This window comes from Fulmarus glacialis, unplaced genomic scaffold (genome assembly GCF_000690835.1).
Source record: "Fulmarus glacialis isolate BGI_N327 unplaced genomic scaffold, ASM69083v1 scaffold807, whole genome shotgun sequence".
Taxonomy (NCBI): domain Eukaryota; kingdom Metazoa; phylum Chordata; class Aves; order Procellariiformes; family Procellariidae; genus Fulmarus; species Fulmarus glacialis.
The window spans coordinates 83,283-102,955 of record NW_009224853.1 but is presented as its reverse complement, the minus strand read 5'-3'; the positions used below and the strand labels follow the sequence as shown (position 1 = coordinate 102,955).

The window sequence follows — 19,673 nt, the reverse complement described above, 5'->3', positions numbered from 1 at the left end:
GCTCAGCACTAAGCCTTATGCATGTACAGGTTACACTCTCACGTGATCATTACTTCAATCTCAGCACTGCTCAGCAGTAAGCCTTATGCGTGTACAGGTTACACTCTCACGTGCTTTACACTTTAAAATGCTTCCAAATTCCTGTATCATTCACAGGAGCACATTTGGCTAATTAAAGATCCCATAAGGCTATAAAACCTTCCACAAACCAACTCAGCCTTTTTAAAAGCAAGGACGTAATAAAAAAATATTGGATTCAGACCCATATTTTGACTACCTAAAAAGAAAAAAAAATACTCAGAGCTATGCAGAGCAGGGGCTAGGAGCCATCTGCAATATTTTCAGATACTCAGACTTCTCATTTGCTTTAAATGTCAAGGCACTCAAATTAATTAGTGCTCTGCCTCACCTATTTCACAAGGCTCCCTTTAAAGTCTGCAGGAATGTTGCTGCTTGCTTTGCTGGGAGTACAATGATGCAGAATTAGGATGGGAACCACAAAGGATTAAAAAGTATTAACAGTAGAGATAGCTAGAGTCCATTAAATGCTGCTTTTTCTAGAGGAGTGCTACAATTTAGGGACACATTAGGCACTGCTGTAATTCCACGATTACCACCAGGTGCTGGGTAGCACAACGGGAGATGCTGTTCCAGCCTTTAGGCTCTGCAACACATGGTTGCCTGCATGCTGAGCATACAGTGCATAAACCAGAAAGGTTATGAGTACAATTATCTCATTTAGGAAGACAACTTTTATGAAGTTATTTATATATTAAGCAAAGATCTATTGGTATCTGAAATTTATTACTTACTCAACTGAAAGTCAGGGATAAAAGCAGGTATTTGTGTTGGGTAACTGTTGACAAATAAGGGCATCCAGTGGAAACCACTGCCTTTCCTCCTCTTCCCCTTCCACAGGGCCACTTATTACATAGACTAAGTGGAACAAAAGGCATTTACTCGTCCCCCTGGATTATCAGACTGAACAAAGCTCTTGCCGTCTTCCCTGTAAACACAAACATGTTCCTGAGGGCAGAACATCATCCACTGATTTTATTGCCAATAGAGATCTATTATTATCATCCTGCAAACTGCAGGTAACTTTAAAAGTAAACCTTCCTGTAGTTTCTCTCTCCTATTACATTGACAGCAAAGGTCATCTGTCTCCCTTGCATCTGACCCCAGCAATAGGAGAGGTTAAACAGCCTACAAGTTAGCACAGGAATTCAGAAGCCTCGTCGGTACTATTGCTATTACCAGGGCAAACGGAAAATTGCAGAGCCGCCTACCAGATAAAATGCACTGAATAGGATGGAAAATCACCAGCACACCTGGGGCGTAATGCTTCCCAGCCATCTCCAAGAGAAAAGAACAGCAGATTTCAAAGGGGGATGTAACTTTCTGTTATGGCACCCGCTGAAGGTCCCCCACCGCTCTCCAGGGAGGTTTCAGTGCATCTCAGCCGCCTGCGCTATTATTATGTAAGCATTTCTCTTGCTAAATCCTTTCCGAGCAGTTTGAAATCCAGCCATTATAATTTAGCGTCTGCTGAAAGTGGGCCTGAAATTTTTTTCTAGTGTTTTTTCTTTCATTTTTCTAGTTAATGCATTAACCTGGCTTAAAAATATCAATACTTGCAAACAACTCCCCCGCCCCAAGCAACTCTGTATTTTGGGTGCTCTTCTGTAAGGCAAAATCACAGCTGGAGTCAGTGGGACTACAATGTGGCTTTCATATAATAATTTATTTATCTGAATCACAAAAGGGTAGTGATTAGAGGCAAAACCCCTCAATATAACTCTATACTTTGAGTTTTCTGCTATGGGACAATACCTCACCGGAGGGATGCAGTGCAGCTCCACTATATAACGGGATCCATAACAACAAACATTTTTATAACCAAAAGTTGACTTTCAAGTTTTTAGTAAAATTCACCCCAAATTCTGCTGAAGCATACCAAACATTAAAGCTAAACGATATCGGAAGTGTTTACACAGTAATTTTTACAACAGCAGCTCTACAGATACCGCTCCCCCCCGCCCCCCCCGTATGCAATGGAGGCCAAATGGCAATTGGGAATATGCATATAGTGAGGTTGCCCATACCATAACACACGATGCATGTAGCAGTACCTCCCTTAAATGACAGAAGGCCATATACAGCCAAATGAGACCATCACTAAAGTAATAAAATCTTATTTTCTGCCTTTTTGAAAGCAATCCAATTTTCACACTGAAAAATACAACTACAACAAATTCCCACAGATTATTTCAGTTTGGATAAAATGTCTGCAATAGCTTTATTTTATCTTCATGCCAATTAGTGTCAGAAATATTACAAGGCAGTTCCTGTGGATACTCACTACAAGAAGGTTGAACTCAGCTGTAGGTCAGAGCATTTCCAGATGAGAGGAAGGACAGAAACGTCATCCTTCCTCTGTATGCCAAGTGTTAGGAGGAAAGACGCAAGGTTCAAACCAAAGCTCCTGATCCCAAAACACTCAGACTTCACAATGTGTAAAATCACACCCGAGTTTTGCCTTTTGGGATCTTTTTTTCACAGTGACAAAACTGTCGTAATACATAAGGCTTTTACAATCTTCATACTGCAAACCGGGCACCTATAAAATGCATCTCTATGAGCTTGTGGCTATTAAAAATCCCAGTGGAGCACTCTGAACCATCCAAACTGTCTAGGGCGCAGTTTGGAAGGCCAGTAAGAAATGAATTACAATAGTCAATAAGGGATGTAATTATGGAAGTAGGTTCTTCTGACATTTACATTTTGCTAACTGTCAAATGTTATTTATGAAATGTGTTATTGTTTCCCTTTTGAAGTATCAGAAGACTATAAACACCTTATAAGAGTGTATTGGGTCTGGCTGAGATGGAGCTCATTCTCCCCACAGCAGCCCTCATAGTGCTGTGCTTTGTACTGAAAGGTGTTGATAACACACCAGTGTTTTGGCTACTGCTGAGCAGTGCTCCCACAGCATCAGGGCTGTCTCTCCAACAGTCCCCCCCCTCCCCAACAGGCCCCGGGGGGGCAAGATACTTGGACACAGCCAGGACAGCTGACCCAAACTGACCAAAGGGATATACCATACCATATGACGTCCACTCAGCAATAAAAGCTAAGAGAAAGGAGGAGGACGTGGGGGGCATTCGTTATTACGACGTTTGTCTTCCCAAGCAATCGCTAACGTGTACTGAAGCCCTGCTTCCCACGAAGTGGCTGGACATCACTGCTGATGGGAAGCAGAGAATAGTGTTCCTTTGCTTCCGCGCGCAGCCTTTGCTTTTGTTTTATTAAACTGCCTTTATCTTGACCCATGAGTTTGTTTGTTTGGGTTTTTTCCCATCTTATTTTCTACCCACCCTGTCCTGCTGAGGAGGGGAGTGATAGAGCAGCTTGGTGGCACCTGGCATCCAGCCAAGGTCAGCCCACCACAACGAGTAATACGCAGGGTTACTACTGCCGTATTCTGCCATATTCTAATTAGATAAATTTATTGCATGTAGAAGAGTAAATGCCATGTCTTACTATTCATATCTACAGGTAGAAAGACAGGAAACTGCCAAGCAACAGGGCAAGACTCCCAGTTGGCCAGAGGGATCTTTCGCAGGCAGAAGCTGCGGACAATGCATACAATTCCTGTAACACGTAAGAAAGGCCACAGGTGTCACCGTTTTCAAATGTACATGCAAAATTTGACTTTGCTGTTTTTCAGTATGCTCTTTATTGTTATTATGTAATATTTTTATCACTGCAGTCCTTAGAAGTCCTCAGCATGGTCCAAGACCCAATATTTCTTACAAAAAGTTACTGTATCAGATAATTCTGATTAAAAAAACTGAATTAAAAGGTAATCCCAGAGAGTTGATACTTTAATTCCAACCATTGAAAGCTAAGGGCCAGATGCCCCTTGGAACATCTCTGAGATGCATGACTGCAGTAGCTCCTCCTCAGAAACCCTTGGGCATGAAGAAGTCCTTCACTCACTGCCCTGGCAGATGCCCTCCATCTCTCCTCTGCCCCTTCCTCCCGGGCAAGTACGCTGTGGGTGGCTCACCCCTGAAATGCCAGGCTGACATGGTGGAAGGCACGGTTGATTTGAGCTGTGCAACCATTCCCCAAGCCACACCTCTGCAAGACCACAACAGAAACGACAGACTGCCAGAAGAACAATTTCATGGGCTGGATCTACAAGCCATTAGATGGGCTGTCCTCATCCCAGGCAAACGACAACAGGGTGACTGCAAGAGGTAGCACAGGTCTGCACGACAAGCTGTGATCACAGGGTACTAGCAGTCTCAGCACCATCGACTTTAACAAGTTTCTAGTACAGGGGTGTTTTAAGCAGGGATTTGAAGAAAAAATAAGGGGGTACTGCATGAATATGTGCAAAGAATTCCTCCAAAATATGATGGGCAGGATGGGAAGAGGCTCAGAGTCGTTCACTTGAAAACTGAATAAATGAATGATGGACGTTGGTACTGTGGAATAACTCCCTGAAAGTGGATGAAGAGTAAAGACAGCCACGAAGAGCCTGGGAAAAAACCAGTTAGGCTACAGGTTGATAAAACAGAGAAGGCAGATTCAGCACAGGAATGCAAAGAGAAGTGTGACATGATCGAAAAAATAAGCTGAGACAGCAATCTTGGCAGTCACGATGGATTTCAATAATGAAAGTCACATTTGTCAAGGACAAAAAAAAGGGTAACAATTAAGACAGAAGATGAAGAGAGGCAGGACTGTGTTTTAACTGTAAGCATGACAATAAATGCTGTATTTCAGAGCAGCTAAGAAGAATCTGCAAGATCTGGAGTTACCCTGGATGTGACAATCAAAAACAAGGTTGAGTCAAAAAAGGCTGCTGAGTTTACAGGGCTGAATAATAGATGATGCTGATATTTTTCTCAGCACTCCAAAAAGGAGGTCAGAGAAAGACCTTTGGGAGTCAGGATTAAAGGGCCCGGTTTAGCCATGTTAAGCTTGAACTGTTAGCTAAATGTGTAAGGAGAGGGCTGGAGAGACAGGTGAAGATTTGAACGGAAGGAGACAGGGCTGGCATCATTTGGTTTGATAACCAGGATAGCAGGAAAAAAAAAGAGATCAAGGACAGAGAGCACTCAGGAAATTCCAGATGAAAACTGCAGGAGAGAGAAGTTAGAAACACAGGGGTAAAATCCAGAGACGAGTCAGGAAGGCCAAGAAGAAGGACTTTATTCAAAATCAGCTGATAAATTAACGATGATCGTTAGCTCTACTTGAGATCAGCCATGAAGAGGAACTTTGGGAAGATCAGTTTCAAAGAAATGAAGAGGACAAAACCCACCTCTGGGAGCTTCTGGCCTGGAGCTGGAAGGAGCCCCAGGCAGGGACCATTAACAATCTCCTGGCCAATACCATGCTCTGGCAAACACAAAAATATAATGAACTAATCACACCATCTCTCTTCCTCACTGCAGAGCAAATAGAGAGCAGATAAAATCAATTCCTTCTTTTATTTCTATTTTTAAATATTCAGAGATGCTCAGTCATAGAGACTTGACAGTTTGACATTTCATCTCCTCCAGCACATGTGCTTCAAGGAATAACTATGGATCCATAATCGTACCTCAATTTCTGGTCAAAGATGCCAGAACCAACAGACTTCCAGTAAAGTCAAGAAGTACCTTTGGTACATTTTAAATGAGGTATCTTCTGCCAACAGTGAGAATTTTAATCTTGCTAAAATTTTCTTTCAGACAAGTTTAGCTGTCCTGTTAGCAATCTATCAGCATAATTAACATGATCATTCACATCAAATGGAGAAGTGCAGCAAATCTAGAGGTTATCAGCACAAACCTAATAAAGTCTTAGAATAACCTGGAAGACGCTTTATAGCAGCCTTAGCAACAACTTTGAAAAACCTGTGCATTATAAGGTCAAGAGAGCTTTAAAGGTCAGGAAGATGGGCAAGATGTAGACATCTAAAACAGTGGCTGGATCGTATCACAGCCGTAACATTATCTCACTAGATGAGAACAATCTTAGGCCAGCAGGGTTATAACCACCCACTACAGGTGTTATTTATTTGGATATCATTAAGAGTTAAAGCAGAAGCACAATCATGAGTTTTGTGGCCAGCATAAAAAGGCAAATTAATTTTTTTTTGTACAATATGCTACAGGTAAGCTCTGGTTCCCCTTCCATGGAACAGGGAAGTATTATTTACCGAGTAACACTTTCTCATAATCCTCCTCAAAGATAATAAAGGTTAGAGTAAGAGATGGATAACAAGAATGAGAATAGATAGTCAAGATGATATATATATATTTATATATACAGTTTTCCTTCCTGGATTTCATACTGACAGCCTGAAGAAAATGGCTACAAATTAAATTCATAAAACATGAGTAATACACTGCAATACTTCTCTGCCAATAGTGTAACCCAGTCAGACATTTACAGTATTCCTAGAAATTATATAAACCCACAGGCTGTGCCAAGCCCTGTATTTTGATAAAGACATGGGTCAACATCTCTGAAAGACTAGCCAATCCCTCCAAAGTGTGTAATAGATAATGCAAATGAAACTCACTTTTACGGTGCTGCATAGGACAAAATAAGAAAAATTGGTGAAATGGCTATCATCTTCATAAACTAGGTTACAATCCATCTGTTTAGGGTATTTCTCACAAAGAAACAAGATACTGATATAGGTCTATCATGCTTTTCAGACAACTGCAGAGTCTAGATAAATATTTCATCTATAACAATAGCTTATATAGATATATATTGCAGTATATTCCAGCAATTTGCATATCCACGAGCTGATACAAAATTCTACTCTAACAGCAGTAATTATTTACTTAAAGCCAAATAGTAATTTTTTGCTTTCATCATATTTCTCTTTCACAGTGTCTGGGTTTTCCATTAAAGTCAACAGGATTTTGCAATGAGAAAGTGCATGAGTTTAAAAGTATACCTCATTACATGAATGTAGAAGAAAATGGTTTCCCAAGTATTTTATGGAATTTAATTATTATTTTTAAATAAATTTTTGGAAAGTAACCTACAGTAAACAAAGATTTATTGTTACATAAATAAACAATGAGACAATTACAGCCTCTTTATGGAGACCATATTAGTCATGCACATCTAATGAAGCATTACTAAGCTATCACAGGGAGATAGCCTGATGTGTGTGATTAACAAAATAATACTCATAAATAGCTAATGAACAATGATGGTCCTTTAAAAATTTTGCATATCCTGCTACATTGAGAGTTATGGTTTTTGTCGCTTTCTAAGGAACACATTAACCACTAATTTCCACCCTGAAAAGGAGAGTATTAAATAGCACAATGCAACTATTTGCATTTTTGCCTTCTACAGGCCATGCTTTTGAAAATACAAAAGAACGCTCATGAAAGTCTACTACTGAAGAATACATTTCAGCTTGTGCTGTACTGTGCTTGAAAGATGACATCTTGAGATGTCACCAGGGTGCAGGGGGAAGATGACAGAACAAATGATCAAAAATTATTTTCATATAATATGCAGCCATGAAATCTCTGAAGTGGCATTAGTAACAATTGTGGTAAATTTTTTATGTTAAAAAAAATGAATGTATTTCCTTCAGGTGAGGTATATATATTTGGCAAACATATCCTGGAGAAGGCAAATGGGATGGATGGCCAACATATGACAGTAGACAAAAAAGGTACATTTGTAAGAAAAAACAGGGTCAAAACCCATGTGTAATGACAATTTTTGGCATACAACAGGAGAACATCCTGTTAGTCAAACTAAATACAACTTCAGAATATACAGCTAATGTCGGGACTTTAACAGCAGAACAATTTGTGTTGTTCTGCCTACCTGAGCAGGCTCCTTCAGCAGAGGAGTGAGTCTATGTAACAGTATACGCAAACCACAGGCTTGCAGGGTGAACTCTGCTAAGTAGGGCCCTTCCTATCACATTCTAAACACATTGACAAGTATTTGAAAAGTGGTATGAAGGGACTTATTTAGATTAATCCATGGAATAGAATGATGAAATATGAGAGAGGAGTGAGTGTTATTATTTCTAGTGCAGTGCTATAGATGAACTAAATTGCATTGCATCTACAGCGCAAACTCACAGCAAATCCTTCTTCTATTTTTCCTGGTGAGATAAAGTTCTTCCCAAATGATATTCCACCTTCAACCTAATCTCCTTCATGGATAAATTTACTCAAAGGGCAGAATTCCTGATGGCTGGAATAATAGCATTATTAAAATCAATATTTTTTGATTAATATCAGGTCTGGAATATATTAAAGAAAGCTATAAAGTACAGGGGAAAAAAGCTTGCTTATCATTTTCAGTAGTAACCCAACTACAGCCCTTCATCTGTAATGAATGGTGGAGCAATTCCCCTAAATCATCTGTATGAAGTCAGCTATGACACTGCCAATTTTAAAAAATTTGCTAGTTTTGAGCTACAAATTGATTTTTTATTGTGACAAATTAAAATCCAATAGTAGCCTACAAGATACTAAACATACAGAAGCCTACATTTTTTCAGAATATTTTTTCTCTTTTCTATCACAGCAGACCGCCATTGTGGCAGACGTGACAGCAGTAGCCGATGATAAAAATTAAGAAAGGATACTCTAGAGAGGTAAATGACCTTCCCAAATAAACAATAAATGAGCACTGTGCCCCAAAATATCCATCTGGGAATCCCAAAATTACAGAAATAGAACTAAAGAGAAAGCATTGCGGGGGACAGGGAAGGCAGTTAAAGGAGGAGAAAGCAAATGCAAGTTTATCCATGCTGTTCCCTATTAAGGGCATATTTTTTTTCCCTGTTGCACGAATGTGAATGTCAGTCTCCAAACTTTATAAACTCTTAAGTTTAACATTGATACCAGAAGATCTGTGTGAGCAAACCACAAACTTTTTGCTGCCCCTTTCCCTTCTGTCCCATCAGAAGAGCCAGGCTGAGTAATTGTATACCCCCAGTTTTGCCAGCTTGTGGGATGTAATCTATCGCTTCTAAATCAAGAATGGGATTATCAGTGTCCTTCATTGCCTAATTGCATCATCCTTAATTTGCTTTATAGGAGGCTCCACGTTATAGCAGTAATGCAGCTTTCTTTGGGGGTGACTTTAGCACACAGACATCGACGTGAGTCTACACGGACGGTATTATTTACTACTACGACAGCTGACATCCCTTAGCATTACACCAGGACAAGCCAAAGCCATATGGATGAGACACAGTGCATCACCCCTAAATATTTGTCTCTTGTGCTGTGGAAAGCACCTTGCCTCAGTAGTGCTCCTGCAGGCTCAGAGAGCCCGGAGACACTGTCGGGATCTGTCCATGACCTGTTGCTGACGTTACCCAGTGTATTTCAAGGAATGGGAATGAGATGACAACTGTAGGCTGACGAAGCAGAGACAGGCTGCATGAGAGAGATTATGAGAAGAGCAGGTCAAGGATGTGACACTTAGGGACATGGAGAGACCCAAGCTGGGGAAAAAGCCGAAGGGATGGTGGCTGTGAAGAACTGGCAGAGGAGTTCATGCACTCTTGCTTGAAAAGCTTGGCATGGAAAGCACGATTCTCCTGCTTTCAAAAAAACATATTAAAACTGATGTCAAAAGCTCCCCACATCCCTCTGTCACAGTCCTGTTCCAAGACAGACAACTCAATACTCCTGTCCATCACTCCGGCAGCTCAGGGGCAGACAGCTGGAAGGTGGATTTAAAGGTTTCAGTCTAAGCCTCAGTGAGTGAGTGACAGGGTTACTATAAGGATGATATAGTTATGTCAGACTTAGAGTATAGGGTGTCAAAGTTATGAAATGAAGGAGACTTGTTCTCATGTCCCCACCACACTAGTTGCAGACAGGAGAGTGTGCAGGACGCTGCAGGAAAGGCAATTTGGCTAAACCACACCTTTGTTTCTAAATGCATTCCCTTTTCCCTCTTTATTTTATGAAAATAAATCCTATGTTTGTGAAACATTCAGAGACAAGTGCCACAGGACAAGTCTCTCTCTCTTCTTTTTTTATTTTCCCAAGAAAAAGCTTTAGTCTTAGGAAAGTAACTGTGGCCTCAGTGCAATTTGCAGAGCGCATGGCAAGGCAGTAGGCTGCACGCAGAAGAAAAGAAAACAAAATATTACCATACTGTTCAGTGTATTACACTCCGTTCTGTACACTGAATGAAGCTGGTATCCCCTGGCCAAAAAAAGGTATGTCATCGCATAGTTAAATACTACCCTAATGTCTATTTATTAGAGGACCCAACCACGACTGCACTGGCAGCCCTAATCCTGACATTTCCTATCTTCTGAACACAGGCTGTAACCTCAGCAACGTTCTCTTAAACACTGCTTTTGTATGAATACTTTACACATGCTGTACAAAACACATTCCAAATGAGCTTTTCATTACTAACTACTTGTATTATATATCAGTGAGCTCAATGACATTGATTTTCTAATAATATAAATTAACTGGCAAAGATAATTTCATCTATCATCAGTAGGGTTTTATTTCTGGCATCATGCTAAATAGTTAATCTTTCAAAAGATTAAATCAAGAGCTTTTTAAAATTCAAGGCAGAGCTTAAACTGCTGTAAAAATCTTCTTAATTAGGATTAAAACAGTTTGTGTGTTGTTGCTTTATATCTCAGCAGTATAATGTTTTGCTTAGGTTTCTTCTTTCAGAGCAATTTAAAAAATCAAACATCATATTGCTGTGGCAAAAAACTGCATAAGGCATGGAAATCTCCTGCAACTTCCTCGACCAGGTGCTACTGGATGAGTTTCTGCTTGGCAACCTCAAACAGCAACCTTAAACTTTCCAGTATCTTTTACCTGCAACTCCATACAATATATACTCTTTCTACCACTGATGATACAAAAGTTCTGATTCTTATGGTTACTGAATATCTGACAGAAGACAGTGTCTGCTCGTTACTAGGAGTATATCGCATTATGGTGACTACGACTGTGCTGATCTGGAATTATGGACATGACAGAAATTCTTTAGGATTCCCCTGGGAGTCTTCAGGGCAATCCTAGCTAAGTGTGTGCTGCTCCCAGCAGCTCCCCAGCTCCCAGTGCACTTCCTTTTCTCTCTCTATCTCAGGCTCAGGGAAAACAAGCTTCATACTCCTGGGGTAGTCTGCAGCTCCCTGTTTCAGCTTGTTTTCTTCTCCTCAGCTTCCCATGACACAAAGGGCTCAATCCAAGACAATCCTAGTCTCTAATCCTAATCCCTTGTCATTAGACTCTCGAAAGTCACTTGGTACTGCTGGGGAGTCTTAAGCAGCATCCAGAGGACTGGTGCAGTTGCGTCCAGGCTGGATGAGAAAACCCATACGGGCACAGATACCATGTACCATGGACTGCTAAAGCCTTCCGCGAACAGTGGGCCAGTATTTCCAAGAAACAATTTTTTAACTGGCAGAAGGAAAACAAATCCCTTCTTGCCGCTTTCTGGACTCAGAGCTGTGAGTGTTTATGCACCTAAGAGCATCTGTGTACTCAAGTAAGTGGTTCTGCAGGAGTATGCAGGACAAGGCTCTACGATAAACCACATCCCCATGCTACACTTTACACCTCAGTCATCTAATGGCTTGCTCTGATATATGATAACCCTTTATCAAGCTTGTCAGATGCTTCATGTGTGTTTACACTGGTGAGATATTACTGCCCAGCCAGAAAACACTTTTAAAGAAACATCCATGAAAAGATTCAATTTTGTTCCATCACGTGATTATTTTACTTACCCCTGTCTTTTCATCGAAGATTTTGATTCCCCCAAAGGAGACTGTTAAGAAGATTTTTTGTTTATGTTCTCCTTTCGAACGAGCCGCAGCAACAATTCCCTATTGAAACAAAGAACAGATCAGCCGGTTTCATTACTCTTGTAGGTGCCACAGCAGAGCACAAAGATTTGCTTGTGGACGCTTCACCACTTTTCTAGGAAAACCTAAGGGCTTTCCAGGAACAGTCCCCCTCTTACTTCTGGCTTCCTCCCTTTTGTCAAGGTACCACATCTCTTTATGCTACCCAGAGAGCATCTCAAATGTGCTCCCACTTCCAACCCCTGCACCAGCTAATCCTCCATGAAATTTGTTTTCATGGAAGCTGAAGGTCATTTCTAGCACGCTTTTTCCAGCTGTAAGCTGTTTTGTTTTCTTTTTTTAAAGAAATAAAAAAGAAAACAAACAGTGGACGAAAAAAGTGCCAACAACTTTAGCTTACTTCATGGGCATACTTATCTGGAATAAGCAAAATCAAACTACACCTCCGCTGTAAAAAACTGGTATTGAGGGTTAGTTCTTTTCACAATCTCAGGCTTTTACTTCTCAAATGAACTTGCTGATATGCGTTTCACATATTATTCTCCCACAGCATAACTACAACAGCAACTCCTATTTCCACCTTCTCAGGAGCCTGCCCTGATGAATAACACCGTGCTAAGATCAAACGTAATCAATTGCACTAGTAAATAAAGTATTTAGCCTTTATCTGGTGCTCTGCAATTTCAACATGTTTTAACAACCACTAACTTATGTTTTAAGACCTTCATGAGGTCATTGTTCTCATTACACAGACATGAAAATTAAAGAGAAAAAATGGAGTCATTTGTCAGAACTCACTCCAAAACTTTATGCCTGGCCTTAAAACTCATGTTGCTAGACACTAGGTTTCCAGAGCCCGTAACTTCATACTATGCTGCTTATGCACAAACATGAATTTCTAATGCTCCCTTCCCTTAATAGTTTCAGTCTTCTAACAACACTGTTTAGATCAATCTTGCCACTATGCAAACAGGTATCAGGCATCTGGGAGATGTGGAAATGGTAATCCATGGAAGAGAAAGGCAAAAAGGCTTGTGCAGCAGAACAGTGACAATCCTCCCAAATTGCTCCTAGGAACTATGAAATGATGAGAAATATCCAGTATACAATTAAAACAGATAGGATATTGTGGCAGATTTGATAAATCAACGGTGCACCTTTTAGAATAGTTTTTGCTTTTCATAAAATGTTTGTAACTGATTTGTAAATTATCTACCAGATCCTTCTTTCAGATTGTTGAACCATAAGATGCATGTCACCCTTTGCTGTTTATTCATGGATAACCACCTATTCCTCCCAGTTCCTCAGGACTGGAGCCCTGCTAGTTGGTAGTGTAAAAGATACTACTTAGTGATTTCTCCTCCTGAAAAAAATTAGTAATGGGAAATCCGTCAGCTCTCTACCATGGTAGAGTACTGGGGAGAGGACTGAAAGGAAAAAAATGGGAAAAAGACTGCGGAGGGTTTAGTCCCAGACCTACAGTCCCTACCCCAGTAATCCTATAATGCAGATGGGAAGCCAACAGCCAACACTGCACTCAAGCTTCCTATAGAAAGCTCTTAGGCTCCTTGAGGGTTGTAAGAAAAGATTAAGCCAGAAAGAGGGTGTCTAGCGTGCTCCAGAAAGTTCACCCTCCTACACCACTAGTGCTTTCAGACTCTGTCTACTCTCTAAGTTTGCAGTCTAATCAAAATCCGCTTTTGTCTCTGCTCCATTTCTTTCCCAAAACTCTGGGGACTCCTCTTCATCCTCCGACGCTCTGTCCTCTCAGTGCACTACCTCTTGATATTGTAACCCATCAATCCTGCCATTACAGGTGCAAGACGTTATCCTCCCAGTGAGGACACTAGTTCCCCCCTATATCTGGCTACCTACACCCCACAACGTCACTCACCCCTTCCTGCCTGTCCCGACAGGAGATAACGGTCAAAGGCAGGGCTGTAGTTGATTAGCACTGTCAAATAAAATGTTCTGATATACCATTTTTCTTCATAGTGGTTTACGTCCCCTTTCGCATAATAAAATTATTCAATTTGCAGATGTGTTGTTTATAATTTGTGGACAAATTGCAGTGGTGTCAATCATGAATAACTACTGAATTCAGAGATAATGTATTAAAATTAAACTGGGATAAGCAATACCAGCCAGGAGTTCATGTAAAATTGACTGATTTCAATATATAATTAACCAGAGTGTGACTCAGCGTCACGAAAGGAGAATGAGTAAAAGTTCAAGCTGAAATTTGCTCCCCTTGACTCCATAATATTAAACATTAAAAGCTTCACTGCACCTTGAGCTTCATCATGGAGTCTTGGCATAACTTGTCTCCTCGTGCGGCAGAAACCTCATCTATCCCAATCAGTTTTGCTTTGTATCGGACACCGTCACCTTTAAACCTCTTTATTAAAGTGGCTTCACTGCGATCCTGACCTGAAAAGACATAAGGGAAACAAGGAAACTTGCTTGAGTGCAAAGGAAAATAAACGAATAAATACTCGCAGTTAAGTGGCAAATTAGATCTGACTCCTACCTCAACACCTAAACATGTGAACATTTCAATAAAATTAGAAGAAAAGTACTAGTTCAATAAAACCTTTTGCCTTACTACCTCAAATGAATTCATAGTGGAATTGTTGCCATACAAAATCTTCTGCACGAAATTTGCACACAAATTAGGTTTACAGAAATAAGAGATAAGCCTGAATCAGACCTCATGGATCTGAAAACTTCTGATCTGTACAGGTTGTTTTAATCCCAATACACTTGAGAATTCCTCATTTTGCAGACAAAACTCTGATAGAAACATGTTACTATGTCCTCGTATACTGACTTATCTAACCGTATCGGCAATATTTACACTATTACCATTTGAATGAAGAAAAAACAAATGATGTTACTTGCCTATAGGATATTGCTGCTCTAAAACCTCCACAAAAAATACTGTCTCCTTGTCCTATTCTTTCTGCTTATAGACATATATAGAAAAAACATAACGAGCAATGTTGGCTCTCGGAGGCTCACCCTCAGAAGCTTAAAAAATGGCACAAGATGTTTCTTAATAAAAAAGCAATCAGGGATAAGATAGCACAGTACTGATAAGGCCGATGTACATAAATTACAACGCCCAGACCAGCCTGAACCACACGACGATGACACTACAGCAATCCATGAAAGGGATAGTTTTGTCAGGAAGACTTTTTCCCCGAGTATCTGCAGAAGAGTTTATTCTGTGTCTTAGCTGGAAGGAATACGTTAGTTAAGGAATCAGTCTTCCTAAAATTGATTAAAGATATATTTTGCAGCTGTCTGTGGAATTTCTTGCTAGGATCTCAAAAAACCAGCAGTGAACTGTAAATAATTGCAACCAAACAAGTAGCCAAACAAACAACTTCCAAGGCACAGAGAAAGGCATAAAAATGTGAAGAATTTGAAGTTTCTCGGACCCAACAGATTCCACCAGAAAACTTCCCTAAACATGGATTGACGTTGCTAAAATTTATACTATTACCACCTAGGGGATCTAGTCACAGATTTTGCCCCATCATTCTAGCTATTGTAAAAAATGAATGAAGAGCTAGAGCCTGCTATAAATGAACCATTGGTAAGACTCTAGTGTTAGACACCTGTATTTGAGAATTTTGGCCTAGATTTTCTCCAAAGCTCATTCCTATTTGAAAAGTCAGATTAAAGCACAGGAAAAATAATAAAATCTGCTTCTGTGCAGCTAGTTTTTGATAAGTAGAAGTACAGAAGCTTTGGGGAAAAAAGCTGTTCTGTTTTGCATTTCTATTAAAAGCAGCTTTTTCAGCAGTCAACACTTCGGTCAACTTTGCTAGTGTTACACACCCATCAAGTGGATGAATAAACTATGTTCAAAACTATGGAACTGAAATTTTTACAGTACCATTACAGGAAAAACTAGAGAGCATACACGACCAATGAAGAGTACTTCCAATTGAAAATACTAATTTGGTTCTCCTTCCTCGAGAGTACAGCACAGTCCACACTGTGAACTAATGATGGACTAAATGTGTTAAAAAACAGAGCTATTTTAAGCATACTGAGATCTCTGAGTGTGTTTGAGCACACAAACACTATTTCTTTCAATGAAAAATATCAGCTCAGACCAATGTTTTAATGCCTCATTTATAGCCCCTTAAAAACAAGGCAGCTGATTAAGTGTTGCTATGGTATTTCAGTGGCCACCCAACTGTTTCCCTCGATTCGTTTTCACTCCTGCTCCTTCAAAAAGAATTAAGCAGAGGTTTGAAACTTCATGCTCTTACACTATATTTAAAAAAAAAAAAAAAAATCTAATGAGACACAAATGATAAGTCAGAAACTTGAAGTAGTGCTAATACCAATCCCCAGGGAAATGCCAAGGCAGATGTTGGCACCGTCAGCTAAAAACAATGAAAAACTGTTTTCCACTTTCGGCTCCAGAGTGGGGCAGGAGGGACAACATCTGGAGAAACAACAAAGTACAACGGTAACAGTGGACTTTTCCATATGTCTTTTATACTTGCAAATATATCCTATTGATTTGCAGTAAATAAAATCCAATTCCAACAGCTTTCTTGCCAACAATTTTCAACCCTACATCTTCGTTACAGCCGAAGACAGCTGTTAGCTAACAGCATGAGCATGTAAGTGTTCAAGAGTGTTTCCTGGGTCCCAGTCATGACAGCGACCTTGCATTCATCAGTTATTTGAACATTTATACTTATTCCAACCTCTGATCTATTTTGCTGCACGTAACTAAATCCCTGACATTAATAGCCCATTCAAACACAACTTAACAGCTATGTTTGCTTATGCAAAAGTCCCATGTCAATTATGACCCAGATTAAGTAGGATAAAGTGCTTTTGGGATAAATGACTGGGAAAAATCATCAACCTGAAAATGATGTAGATATTTTAAACTGCGGTGGAAACCGCAAATTACTAGAGACTACAAATTCATCCGTAAAACCCTAGAGCATATGTCCCATGAAAAAGCATAGAGAACGCACACACACACTGCCCTATATTATAAATCAGCCGTCTGCAACAGTCACCATTTCTCAGCATACATCCAGATCTCCCCCGATATATGCTCATACTGTATTTCCAAATTTTGGTGCTGTCATCAGCACTGAAAAACTTTCTACCTGCTTGGAAAATTACCATATGACAAACACTGTCAGTATGGTTGATTTTATAGCACTCATGAGATGTGAGATTTATGCGGGGTGATACTTCATTTGCACACTGGACACTTAGAAGGCAGATAGTCCAGACTCTCATAAACATAGAATCATTAAAACAAAAAAGTTTTTTTTTCTTAATGACAGTTCTTGAACAAGGTTCTGTCTGTGTTTGAAACGGCATAAATAAGAGATGACTGAATTATGAGGCTGTAATTCTTCTTAAGCTTCGGAGGAGGGTGAGGGCTAACATTAAACCACTAAACCAGAGAGCTGTGCCTGTGCCAGAAAGCCGCCCAGGAAAGTGCTGCCTCTTTCTTTCAAAGAGTCAATCTTTTCTTCTTCGCAGCTCCTGCCTTTATCGGCGAAGACCCGCAGTTGCGCTCGGCTCTCCAGCCACCCCCTGCCACCGCACTTGCTCGGTCCCAGCCTGCGGGAAGGAGGATTATCCTGGATGCGGGGCTGCACTTACTGCCGGAGCTCAGTTTTATTTGAGTGATGAGAAGCCACGTCTTGGGGCTTTCACTCTCAGCTCGCCTTCCTCAAAATACGAATAACACCTCAAGGGCAGGAAGGGGACATTCATAAACCAACTACGAACACTTTATGGGAAACTGAAGCTTCAGGTCTCAAATCATTACTAGACCATAATCTACAGCAAAATTAGAAGCACGTGTTTAATGACAACCGCTTCTTTCCACAACACATATTTCCTGAGATCTCATTTTAGGATTTCTTGACTGCAGGAAAGTCCACCGCTGCCAAAGCCATGCCAGGTGAGCAGCTGATGTCCATCTCAGTTGTCCACGGTACCCTGCGCAGACAGGGATCTGCCCAGCGTTCTTCATCAGAGGACTAGCACCACTAGGTCATTCTAAAATGATCCTAAACTAAATTTTTGTATTAAAACTTTTTAAGCTTCAAGACCAATGACTATTTTCGAATGGTTTTCTCTAAAACGCTTTCATAAATATATTTTCATAAGCAAAGAAATACCCTAAGCATTTGTTCACAACTCGACACAAGCACTTCACAATCCAAAATGGAACCAGATTATCAACAAAAATAAAAACAATTTGATTCTCACGCCCCAAACTGAGAAAAAATGCAAAAGCTAAAAACCCACCACCACGAACGTCACACAAATTCAATTTATAAAGGTGATCAGTTTTAATTAGAAAATGTGCCCCTGTTGACACAGGCAAAGAAATGTTTTGTTTGCAGCATATAGATTTATAATCCTCAGAGGCCCTTAAAATGTAAATGTAAGAGTAATTATTTTATCTACTTCTATAGATGTCACCGTTCACCTTTAAGCCATGTGTTCCAGGTGGAGCCACTGCTCCTGCGTAAGTGGGAAAACACGACCTTTGCTGCTGAATTGTGACATTGCACTTGGACTTCCTCAGTCTTTTAAGAGAACAATAAATCCCCGGAGCTGGGTGATGCAATGTGCTTCTGAGCTTGCATCTAAAGTAGAGAGAGGCTTATCATCATGATCAGCGTTAAGGTATTTTATCCATCTCACTGAATATACTGTAAAAGTAATAAAAAAGGTTTTTAACACAGTCAGTAATTTTTTATTCGAGGCAATATACCTTAATTAAACTCAGATTTTGTAAAGCAAGACCTGAACCCAGAAGCCTAAGTACTCAACCCAAGTACCTCAAGTGCATTCAACCCCAAGACGTGACTGGTAAACAGTCCAAGAGGAGCGTAAGCTGTCGTGGAAGATCCAGGTCAGAGCAGCCCAAGTTGAGTGCCGGAGGCGGGTGCTCCCCAGGCCATACCCATCAGGAATGGTCACTGGAGCCGCTCGGGGGACGCTACCGTCACAGCAGCCCGCCAACTGCCACTCAACCCTGACTTTGGCGCCAAGAGGGAGAGCTAGCTGTGTTTGCATTAGGTTATCTGGCTCCAAGTAATGCTCTTAACTTTGCAGACTGAAGCTCACGCAAGGTTTTCTTCCCAGGCACTGTGTATTTTGGTGAGTGTCTCAAGAAGACTTACCCTCACTCTTGGTACAAGTCAAGGATTACACTTGATTTCGGCACTTAGCCCAACAGAGCACCAAGCTACCGTTGTATTAATATGCTAACATTTAGAGCAAACGCTGTTCATTCTCCCAGGGGATCTGTAAGTAAGCCTATTTCATAAATAGAAAAAGAAAATAAACCAAAGCATCACTTCAATAAGCACACTGTTGCTTTTTCTCTATGCTCTTTTAACACACTACGCATTCTTCACAGCACCTGCTAATCTAAACCAATAGCCCTGGAAATGTCTATATCTTTTATTTAAATGTGTGAAGCCCTCAGGGCATAATCTGAATTTCTTGATTTCATGACTGTAAAATATATAATGATATTATCACCGAAGTCAATAACATGCTCCCAGCAATCAATTCGCTGAAGAACAGCACACCACTGTCTGGTTTTTTTTTTTCCTTTTCTAACTAATAAACTGTCAAAGTTGTATCCATCACACATTCAAATTATAAACCTGAAATAACACCTCCTTGTATCTCACAGGGCTGAAAAACAATCACATACACATTTATAAATAGCCTACATCTTCATGGGGACAATTAGCATTTTTATAGCACCAACGCAGTGGAAAATACAAAA

General features: G+C 40.3%; 1 protein-coding gene across 2 annotated transcripts in view; it reads right to left on the bottom strand.

The window, feature by feature from the left end:
• DAB1 (Dab, reelin signal transducer, homolog 1 (Drosophila)) overlaps positions 1-19,673 on the bottom strand; it is a 109,894-nt gene that overhangs the window by 40,818 nt on the left and 49,403 nt on the right. For both annotated transcript variants that reach the window (XM_009582258.1, XM_009582259.1), the window contains exons 2-3: positions 14,151-14,290; positions 11,783-11,881 (exon numbers count right to left, since the gene is read on the bottom strand). In XM_009582258.1, the coding sequence (XP_009580553.1) occupies positions 11,783-11,881; positions 14,151-14,290 (239 nt within the window). The remainder of the gene's footprint in view (positions 1-11,782; positions 11,882-14,150; positions 14,291-19,673) is intronic.